Genomic DNA, 11,909 nt, shown 5'->3' with positions numbered 1-11,909 from the left:
AGAGAGAGACAGAAAGAGAGAGACAGAAAGAGAGAGACAGACAGAGAGACAAAGTGAGAGAGAAAGAGGCAGAGAGAGGCAAAGTGAGAGAAAAAGAGGCAGAGAAAAGCAAAGTGAGAGAGAAAGAGGCAGAGAGAGAGAGACCGAGAGAGAGGCAAAGTGAGTGAGAAAGAGGCAGAGAGAGAAAGACAGAGAGAGACAGAGAGAGAGAGACAAAGTGGGAGAGAAAGAGACAGAGAGAGAGGCAAAGTGAGTGGAGAAAGAGGCAGAGAGAGAGGCAGAGAGAGAGACAGAGAGAGGCAGAAAGACAGAGGCAGAGAGGCAGAGGCAGAGAGAAGGAGAGGCAGAGAGAGACAGACAGACAGAGAGAGAGGCAAAGTGAGAGAGAAAGAGACAGAGAGAGAGAGGCAAAATGAGAGAGAAAGAGACAGAGAGAGAGAGAGGCAAAGTGAGAGAGAAGAGACAGAGAGGCAAAGTGAGAGAGAAAGAGAGAGAGAGAGAGGCAAAATGAGAGAGAAAGAGAGAGAGAGAGAGGCAAAATGAGAGAGAAAGAGAGAGAGAGAGAGGCAAAATGAGAGAGAAAGAGACAGAGAGAGAGAGAGGCAAAGTGAGAGAGAAAAGAGACAGAGAGAGAGGCAAAGTGAGAGAGAAAGAGAGAGAGAGAGAGAGGCAAAATGAGAGAGAAAAGAGAGAGGAGAGAGGCAAAATGAGAGAGAAAGAGACAGAGGAGAGAGAGAGGCAAAATGAGAGGAGAAAGAGAGAGAGAGAGAGAGGCAAAATGAGAGAGAAAGAGACAGAGAGAGAGAGAGGCAAAGTGAGAGAGAAAGAGACAGAGAGGCAAAATGTAGTCAGAATGGTTTGATGATGATGTCATCTATGAACAGCTGAGACTCACACATGTAACATGTTCTGTTCTATGATGCTCACAAGCTACACAGGACTCTTTACAAGGTAAGGGGTTCTTCTACATAGAAGACCATAGTTAAATCCCAGGTCATAGTGTCTATAATACTGTAAGGGGTTCTTCTACATAGACCCATAGTAAATCCCAGGTCATAGTGTCCTATAATACTGTAAGGGTTCTTCTACATAGAAGACCATAGTAAATCCCAGGTCATAGTGTCTATAATACTGTAAGGGGTTCTTCTACATAGAAGACCATAGTAAATCCCAGGTCATAGTGTCTATAATACTGTAAGGGGTTCTTCTACATAGAAGACCATAGTAAATCCCAGGTCATAGTGTCTATAATACTGTAAGGGGTTCTTCTACATAGAAGACCATAGTAAATCCCAGGTCATAGTGTCTATAATACTGTAAGGGGTTCTTCTACATAGAAGACCATAGTAAATCCCAGGTCATAGTGTCTATAATACTGTAAGGGGTTCTTCTACATAGAAGACCATAGTAAATCCCAGGTCATAGTGTCTATAATACTGTAAGGGGTTCTTCTACATAGAAGACCATAGTAAATCCCAGGTCATAGTGTCTATAATACTGTAAGGGGTTCTTCTACATAGAAGAACCATAGTAAATCCCAGGTCATAGTGTCTATTAATACTGTAAGGGGTTCTTCTACATAGAAGACCATAGTAAATCCCAGGTCATAGTGTCTATAATACTGTAAGGGGTTCTTCTACATAGAAGACCATAGTAAATCCCAGGTCATAGTGTCTATAATACTGTAAGGGGTTCTTCTACATAGAAGACCATAGTAAATCCCAGGTCATAAGTGTCTATAATACTGTAAGGGGTTCTTCTACATAGAAGACCATAGTAAATCCCAGGTCATAGTGTCTATAATACTGTAAGGGGTTTTCTACATAGAAGACCATAGAAATCCCAGGTCATAGTGTATATAATACTGTAACAAGCTCACCTAGTTGCTGTCACCATCTACAAACTCCACACAGTGGTCACTGACTAGTTGGACATTAATTTCCTACTGAGAAAACCCTTTCTGTACTTACAGCACTCGTATATATTTGTATCAGGGTTTTTGCTTCAACGGACCTCATGAATGCAACCGTTTATGTCAAATTTGTTTAGTGTTTCTACTGGTTGTCCTGAAAATAAAATGGTAAAAACACTTGATTGGGAGGCTGAATAGAAGGACTGGATATGCAGATAAATGAAAGAGATGAATGATTTTAGCTGGAGTCTCAGGACTGATAGGGTTAAACAACCTGGGGTGATGACCTTATCTAAGCCAATGGTAGGAATTCAATCCAACACAGTAACGACCTGCACACAGCCATAGATTTGAGATGTTGGTAGAGTTTAGCGTGAGCTGTAAAGCCAGGGATTTCAGCAGAGCGGAGTGTCCACTCACCCAATCACAGCAGCAGGAAGTCCATTCTCCAGTCCTCTCTTTGGTGCAGAGTCTAGACACCCCAGAGAAGAGACAGACACCTGGTCAGACCTTTCACTGATTATAGGGAGTACAACACACACACTCACACACTAGACACAAACACATCACTGATATGTTGTAATGATACCAACCAGGGTATCCATCCAGCATCACTGATATCATGTTATAATCATACCAACCAGGGTATCCATCCAGCATCACTGATATAATGTTATAATCATACCAACCAGGGTATCCATCCAGCATCACTCATATAATGTTATAATCATACCAACCAGGGTATCCATCCAGCATCACTTCATATATATGTTATAATGATACCCAACCAGGTGTATCCATCCAGCATCACTCAGTATAATGTATATAATGATACCAACCAGGGTATCCATCCAGCATCACTCATATAATGTTATAATGATACCAAACCAGGGTATCCATCCAGCATCACTCATATAATGTATATAATGATACCAACCAGGGTATCCATCCAGCATCACTGATATCATGTTATAATGATACCAACCAGGGTTATCCATCCAGCATCACTCAATATAATGTTATTAATGATACCAACCAGGGTATCCATCCAGCATCACTCGATATCATGTTATAATGATACCAACCAGGGTATCCATCCAGCATCACTCATATAATGTTATAATGATACCAACCAGGGTATCCATCCAGCATCACTCATATAATGTTATAATGATACCAACCAGGGGTATCCATCCAGCATCACTCATATAATGTTATAATGATACCAACCAGGGTATCCATCCTGCATCACTGATATCATGTTATAATGATACCAACCAGGGTATCCATCCAGCATCACTGAATATCATGTTATAATGATACCAACCAGGGTATCCATCCAGCATCACTGATATCATGTTATAATGATACCAACCAGGGTATCCATCCAGTATCACTGATATAATGATACCAACCAGGGTATCCATCCAGCATCACTGATATAATGATACCAACCAGGGTATCCATCCAGCATCACTGATATCATGTTCTAATGATACCAGTGAGATAAACTCTCTGTGTTGTCACAACTACATGGTTTTAAACATCACCCCATGCTCATGTCAAAACGTGCTTCTATGTCATCAAAGAAAAAGTGCTTCTATGTCGTCAAACCCTTGACAAGATGCTGTATAACGCAAATGGTTTCAAGTATTGTAAACCCATTCAAACTGATCAGAACATTTCCACCCAAACTGTGAAATTGTGTTAACGTCTGCCGGAATGTCAAGTAGTCCATTCCCCATCACACTCAGACCCTAGGATCCAGCCCCCCCCAACCCTGACACCTCCCAGCCTCAGCCCATTACCCACCCATCATCACTCAATCAGCCCTCCTCCCACCCATCCAGCCCAGAACCCCCCCATCATCACTCAATCAGCCCTCCTCCCACCCATCCAGCACAGAACCCCCCCCATCATCACTCAATCAGCCCTCCACCCACCCATCCAGCCCAGAACCCCCCCATCATCACTCAATCAGCCCTCCACCCACCCATCCAGCATCACTGATTAACTCAACAACAAAGTGTCAGGTTTTAGAGTTGAAAACAACATGGACTTGGACCAGGAGTGCTGCTGTAGTGTAGCTGACATGCAAACACATGCATGAGCCAGGCGGTCTGTGTGTCCATACTGCAGAGCCATCTTTACACGGCCTTTACATGGCCTACCACCCTTGTCTCATAGCCTCAGATCAGAGTGACCTCTTACCCTCAGATCAGAGTGTCCTCATACCCTCATACCAGTGACCTCGTGACCTCATACCAGTGACCCCGTGACCTCATATCAGAGTGACCCCGTGACCTCATATCAGAGTGACAATCTGAAATCAGAGATACTGATGTGAAAATAATTCCTGGAATTCCACCCAACTAAACCAATTATTTCATGTCAAGCCAAACTAGTTTATTTTTCATTTTTATCTCCACACCAGTCCTGTAGCCTGACCCCATCCTGACCCCAGCCAGACCACTGTGCTCTCCTAACAAATCAGGACGGTGGAACAAAGCTACCAGTCCAGATCAGTAGTGTTTGTTAAGGGAAAGAGGGAGAAGACAAGGAGAGGTAGCCTGTATAAGGATAGAGACACTAACCAAGGCTGTGTCCCAGATGGCGCTCTATTCCCTAAATAGGACTCATATGGCTCTGGTCAAAACAAGTACACTACATAGTGAATATGGTTCCATTTGGGACACAACCCAAGTCTCCTAGGGGACAGACAACCAATCAAACCTTCAGTATCCTCCTCCTCCTCCCTCCCCTCTTCTGAATGGCAGACAGGTCAAAAAAGGGGGATGAAAGAAAGACAGAAAGAAGGAAAGAGAGAGAGTGAAGAGAGAGAGAGCGAAGGAGAGAGAGAGAGAGAAAGAGAGAAGGAGAGAGAGAACGCGAAGGAGAGAGAGGAGAAAAAGAGAGAGATGAGGGAGATGAGAGAGAGCACGAAGGAGAGAGAAGGAGAAAGAGAAGGAAAGAGATGAGAAAGAAAGAAAAAGATGAGAAAGAGAGAAAGAAAGAGATGAGAAAGAGATGAGAAAGAGAGAGAGGAAGAGATGAGAAAGAGAGAAAGAGATGAGAAAGAGAGATGAGAAAGAGAGAAAGAGATGAGAAAGAGAGATGAGAAAGAGAGAAAGAGATGAGAAAGAGAGATGAGAAAGAGAGAAAGAGATGAGAAAGAGAGATGAGAAAGAGAGGAGAAAGATGAGAGAGAAAGAGATGAGAAAGAGAGGAGAAAGATGAGAGAGAAACAAACAAACATAAAAATACATTAAATAGAAAAACAATAGTAAAAGGCAGGGTTGGGAAGTAACTGATTACATGTAACACATTAAATGTAATCTGATTACAAAAAAATAAAAAATAATCAGTTACGCTACCAGCAAACATATTGTAATCCGACTACAGATACTTTTGAAAACTAGATAATTACTTATTGGATTACTACTACATTTAGACAGGATGTTTGTGAAAAAAATACATTCTGGCACATTTCGGTTTTCTGAATGACATTCAATTCAACATTCAAAAAAGGTGCAAGTTTAAGATTTTTCCACCTGAGACAGTCTGACCACAAGTCAGAAACCACTATGTCGACACACCAAATGATGACCACCAATCAGAAACCACTATGTCGACACACCAAATGATGACCACCAATCAGAAACCACTATGTCGATGACCACCAATCAGAAACCACTATGTCGACACACCAAATGATGACCACCAATCAGAAACCACTATGTATCGACACACCAAATAATGACCACCAATCAGAAACCACTATGTCGACACCAAATGATGACCACCAATCAGAAACTACTATGTTGTCATGACGTTGCCCTCTGGGTTTTCTATGCACCATCCCCCTACCTACCTCCCCCTACCCAGGCTGCTGTGGTCAGAAGGCGGTCGTAAATTCCAAAGGGAATGTCCTGCCTCATGGCCCAGTTTTGAGACAGAGTGGGTTTTGTATAGAGAACAAAGGATTCTTCCACCTCACAGGATTGGAGAACCGAACGACATTTATGTTCTGGAGAAGGTATAAAAGATCGGTGAAGAATCCAGCTACGAACTGGTCCGTTTGGTACAATTTTATGAAACTCAGAGACAATATTGCCATATTACCATACTAAGGTTTATATACTAGCCTCAGCGATGAGACTTACATCTAATGGTTGTATAAAATTTATTAATAAGGATAAAGCTATTTGGAATATGTTGAGATGCTATGTACTGATGTTAATGTGAGAGAATTGTATTTCGGTTCAAAGCTTAACTCAGTCATCGGCACGCCCCCAGGGACACAGACAGGACAAGGCGTCATGTGACAGCTTTTCTATGTTCAGTATAAAACCCCCACCCAGAATTTCTTTCTCCAGACCAGGCCTCCACTCCATTACGAGTTGGCCAATAGGTTTGACCATGCATTCCTCTACTGAACTTTAACCATACCACGTGGTTAAACTTTTAGACTATCGATACCGACAGAATAATAACAAGTCTTTGATATTAATTACTAGACTGCAGCTAGAAATTCGGTATCATTGAACGCGAAGACCGACGAAACATCCATTCTATAACGACATTAATGAATGTCGCTTTGAAAGATCCATTCTAACCAAGAGAGAGAGAGAGAGAGAGAGAGGGAGAGAGAGAGAGAGAGAGAGAGAGAGAGAGAGAGAGAACTCTCCAACAGGACGAACCTTTCCAACAAAGATCACGACGACACACTGAGCGTAAATATATATATTGATTGCAATTGTTTCCGAATGAGTGAGCGTTCATGTGCAAAGGGTTAGCATATCAATTGTTAATATTAATCAACTCTGTTGTGCCTTCTCCGCTGCCCCCAACCCCCTTGTTTGTTTAACAAGCCGCCATGCCGGTTTAGCCCACTAGGGCACATTACTCTACCATTTCTTTGTAACGATAACTACTGTTTGTATGCTTTCTGTGAATTACTTAGTTTAGTAAATAAATGATTTTAAGACAATTGATGTATGGATGACTTTGTGAAGACTGGGTTCGTGCAGATAACAATTTACGACGTTTGGAATGAGACTGGACGCGAGGTAAACTAACACATCATAAATCAGAAGACTCATAGATCAGATATTAGGATATCTGGAAAGTTATATTAGGAAAATTATAACTTTGTAATCTGAATATTTTCCTTGGTGCCCTGACCTTCTAGTTAATTACAGTTACACGATTAATCAGTTTAATCGCGTAATAATAATTACAGAGAGTTATTTGATAAACATGTCTTCAAGTTAATGATGGCCAAAGACACGACAATGTCGACACACCAAATGATGACCACCAATCAGAAACCACTATGTCGACACACCAAATGATGACCACCAATCAGAAACCACTATGTCGACACACCAAATGATGACCACCAATCAGAAACCACTATGTCGACACACCAAATGATGACCACCAATCAGAAACCACTATGTCGACACACCAAATGATGACCACCAATCAGAAACCACTATGTCGACACATCAAATGATGACCACCAATCAGAAACCACTATGACGACACCAAATGTGTTTGATGGATCCTTTTTGTCTTCTTCTAATGAAAGTAATCCAAAAGTAATCAGATTACATTACTGTAATCGTTAATGAGTAATCCAAAAATGACATTATTGATTACAATTTGACAGGTAACTGGTAATTGTAACAGATTACATTTATAAAGTAACCTACCCAACCCTGACGAAAGGAGAGAGACAAACCATTATGTAATATGACTAGTTTAAAACGCTGAACACACAACAAGCAGGGGAGACGGCGCTAATGTGGTGGTGTTAAACTGGTACGGACAACAAGCAGGGGAGACGGTGCTAATGTGGTGGTGTTAAACTGGTATGGACAACAAGCAGGGGAGGCGGTGCTAATGTGGTGGTGTTAAACTGGTACGGACAACAAGCAGGGGAGGCGGTGCTAATGTGGTGGTGTTAAACTGGTACGGACAACAAGCAGGGGAGACGGCGCTAATGTGGTGGTGTTAAACTGGTACGGACAACAAGCAGGGGAGACGGTGCTAATGTGGTGGTGTTAAACTGGTACGGACAACAAGCAGGGGAGTCGGTGCTAATGTGGTGGTGTTAAACTGGTACGGACAACAAGCAGGGGAGACGGTGCTAATGTGGTGGCGTTAAACTGGTACGGACAACAAGCAGGGGAGGCGGTGCTAATGTGGTGGTGTTAAACTGGTACGGACAACAAGCAGGGGAGGCGGTGCTAATGTGGTGGTGTTAAACTGGTACGGACAACAAGCAGGGGAGACGGCGCTAATGTGGTGGTGTTAAACTGGTACGGACAACAAGCAGGGGAGGCGGTGCTAATGTGGTGGTGTTAAACTGGTACGGACAACAAGCAGGGGAGACGGTGCTAATGTGGTGGTGTTAAACTGGTACGGACAACAAGCAGGGGAGGCGGTGCTAATGTGGTGGTGTTAAACTGGTACGGACAACAAGCAGGGGAGGCGGTGCTAATGTGGTGGTGTTAAACTGGTACGGACAACAAGCAGGGGAGGCGGTGCTAATGTGGTGGTGTTAAACTGGTACGGACAACAAGCAGGGGAGGCGGTGCTAATGTGGTGGTGTTAAACTGGTACGGACAACAAGCAGGGGAGGCGGTGCTAATGTGGTGGTGTTAAACTGGTACGGACAACAAGCAGGGGAGGCGGTGCTAATGTGGTGGTGTTAAACTGGTACGGACAACAAGCAGGGGAGGCGGTGCTAATGTGGTGGTGTTAAACTGGTACGGACAACAAGCAGGGGAGGCGGTGCTAATGTGGTGGTGTTAAACTGGTACGGACAACAAGCAGGGGAGGCGGTGCTAATGTGGTGGTGTTAAACTGGTACGGACAACAAGCAGGGGAGGCGGTGCTAATGTGGTGGTGTTAAACTGGTACGGACAACAAGCAGGGGAGGCGGTGCTAATGTGGTGGTGTTAAACTGGTACGGACAACAAGCAGGGGAGGCGGTGCTAATGTGGTGGTGTTAAACTGGTACGGACAACAAGCAGGGGAGGCGGTGCTAATGTGGTGGTGTTAAACTGGTACGGACAACAAGCAGGGGAGGCGGTGCTAATGTGGTGGTGTTAAACTGGTACGGACAACAAGCAGGGGAGGCGGTGCTAATGTGGTGGTGTTAAACTGGTACGGACAACAAGCAGGGGAGGCGGTGCTAATGTGGTGGTGTTAAACTGGTACGGACAACAAGCAGGGGAGGCGGTGCTAATGTGGTGGTGTTAAACTGGTACGGACAACAAGCAGGGGAGGCGGTGCTAATGTGGTGGTGTTAAACTGGTACGGACAACAAGCAGGGGAGGCGGTGCTAATGTGGTGGTGTTAAACTGGTACGGACAACAAGCAGGGGAGGCGGTGCTAATGTGGTGGTGTTAAACTGGTACGGACAACAAGCAGGGGAGGCGGTGCTAATGTGGTGGTGTTAAACTGGTACGGACAACAAGCAGGGGAGGCGGTGCTAATGTGGTGGTGTTAAACTGGTACGGACAACAAGCAGGGGAGGCGGTGCTAATGTGGTGGTGTTAAACTGGTACGGACAACAAGCAGGGGAGGCGGTGCTAATGTGGTGGTGTTAAACTGGTACGGAGGGGGAGGGACTAGCTCTTGGTGATGAACTGGAACAATGGAATCACATGTTTTCAAATAAAACTGGACAAAACTGAGATGATGACATGACAAATGGTGACAATGACTATAGTCATAGTGGTTATACAGTAGAGCTAGCTGCTGGTGATGATGATGATGGTTAGAGTAGGTAAGGAGGTATAGCTGATGATGAAGATAATATATGTCACCTGATTCGTCATCTTCCTGCTCTTTGTTGGCGTAGGTCCTGAGGAACTCAGCGAAGGCCCCGTCACGTGCCATCAGCTCCAGGTAGGAGCCCATCTCAGTGATCTCTCCCTCCACCATCACCAGGATCAGATCTGCCTGGGGCAGGAAGCTCAGACCGTGGGTCACCAGGACACGAGTCTACGGAGACAGAGACAAACACACAGAGGGTCAGATAAGGACTTTTTAAACAGATACAGTATATTAAGGGATTTTAGTTGAATTGACAGGTTGAAGATAGATATGGCACACAGACACAATCCTCTGTTGTCTCAAGGCTTAAACATCCTTCTTTAACCCTCCCCTTCATCTACACTGATTGAAGTGGATTTAACAAGTGACATCAATAAGGGATCACCTGGATTCACCTGGTCAGTCTACGTCATGGAAAGAGCATGTTTTGTACACTGAGTATATATACAGTACATATACTGTATATTTTGAATGAACAGCTGACTGAAGACTGGACGGCTGGGGATTTGTGCAGTTGAGACCAGATAACCAGATAACAGCTGGGTCTGGTCTACTTAGTTCATTGACTGTATAATATGAACCAGATAACAGCTGGGTCTGGTCTACTTAGTTCATTGACTGTATAATATGAACCAGATAACAGCTGGGTCTGGTCTACTTAGTTCATTGACTGTATAATATGAACCAGATAACAGCTGGGTCTGGTCTACTTAGTTCAGCCCCCAGCAAGGACGTCCCATGTCTGAAGGAAGACACACACAGAGTCACACACAGAGTCACACTGTAAACCAAATCCAAACTTATCACACACACCAAAACACATCCCTATAATAAACCCTGACCTCTGTTTTGGGGTTAGGACCTCTTACCCTGTCCTTGAGGACGCCCTGGGGCCCGACAACCTTCTCGAAGATGTGTTTGCCCACGTGGGCGTCAACCGCCGACAGAGGATCGTCCAATAGATAGACAGCACAGTCGCAGTAGACCGCCCTGGCCAGACTGACCCTCTGCTTCTGACCCCCTGACAGGTTCACACCCTGAAGAGGAGGAGGGAAGACACCTGTGTTAAAATACATCAATACTGCCAGTACCCAAGACCAGACATGGGTTCTCTATTCACCACCTGTACAGCAGGATACATTATCTCACTACCTGTACAGCAGGATACATTATCTCAAGACCAGACATGGGTTCTCTATTCACCACCTGTACAGCAGGATACATTATCTCACTACCTGTACAGCAGGATACATTATCTCAAGACCAGACATGGGTTCTCTATTCACCACCTGTACAGCAGGATACATTATCTCACTACCTGTACAGCAGGATACATTATCTCACTACCTGTACAGCAGGATACATTATCTCAAGACCAGACATGGGTTCTCTATTCACCACCTGTACAGCAGGATACATTATCTCACTACCTGTACAGCAGGATACATTATCTCAAGACCAGACATGGGTTCTCTATTCACCACCTGTACAGCAGGATACATTATCTCACTACCTGTACAGCAGGATACATTATCTCAAGACCAGACATGGGTTCTCTATTCACCACCTGTACAGCAGGATACATTATCTCACTACCTGTACAGCAGGATACATTATCTCACTACCTGTACAGCAGGATACATTATCTCAAGACCAGACATGGGTTCTCTATTCACCACCTGTACAGCAGGATACATTATCTCACTACCTGTACAGCAGGATACATTATCTCACCACCTGTACAGCAGGATACATTATCTCAAGACCAGACATGGGTTCTCTATTCACCACCTGTACAGCAGGATACATTATCTCACTACCTGTACAGCAGGATACATTATCTCACTACCTGTATAGCAGGATACATTATCTCACTACCTGTACAGCAGGATACATTATCTCACTACCTGTACAGCAGGATACATTATCTCACTACCTGTACAGCAGGATACATTATCTCACTACCTGTACAGCAGGATACATCATCTCACCACCTGTACAGCAGGATACATTATCTCACTACCTGTACAGCAGGATACATTATCTCACTACCTGTACAGCAGGATACATTATCTCACTACCTGTACAGCAGGATACATTATCTCAAGACCAGACATGGGTTCTCTATTCACTACCTGTACAGCAG

The 11,909-nt window shown here is 44.1% G+C and overlaps 1 protein-coding gene across 3 annotated transcripts in view; it reads right to left on the bottom strand.

Annotated features, from left to right (window-relative positions):
* Nucleotides 1-2,313: 2,313 nt before the first annotated feature.
* The window catches only part of LOC106606184 (multidrug resistance-associated protein 1), a 70,058-nt gene continuing 60,462 nt past the window's right edge, over nt 2,314-11,909 (bottom strand). For 2 of the 3 annotated variants that reach the window (XM_082976273.1, XM_082976275.1), the window contains 4 exons: nt 10,633-10,800; nt 9,754-9,931; nt 4,646-4,678; nt 2,314-2,384 (listed from right to left, as the gene is read on the bottom strand). In XM_082976273.1, coding sequence (XP_082832399.1) covers nt 2,329-2,384; nt 4,646-4,678; nt 9,754-9,931; nt 10,633-10,800 — 435 coding nt within the window. In that variant the 3' untranslated portion in view covers nt 2,314-2,328. The remainder of the gene's footprint in view (nt 2,385-4,645; nt 4,679-9,753; nt 9,932-10,632; nt 10,801-11,909) is intronic. The other variant, XM_082976274.1, reaches the window with a different exon arrangement.

Source organism: Salmo salar, chromosome 06 (assembly GCF_965601325.2).
Source record: "Salmo salar chromosome 06, fSalSal1, whole genome shotgun sequence".
NCBI classification, from domain to species: domain Eukaryota; kingdom Metazoa; phylum Chordata; class Actinopteri; order Salmoniformes; family Salmonidae; genus Salmo; species Salmo salar.
The sequence above is the reverse complement of the archived record's forward strand: the minus strand, read 5'-3'. Positions and strand labels throughout refer to the sequence as shown.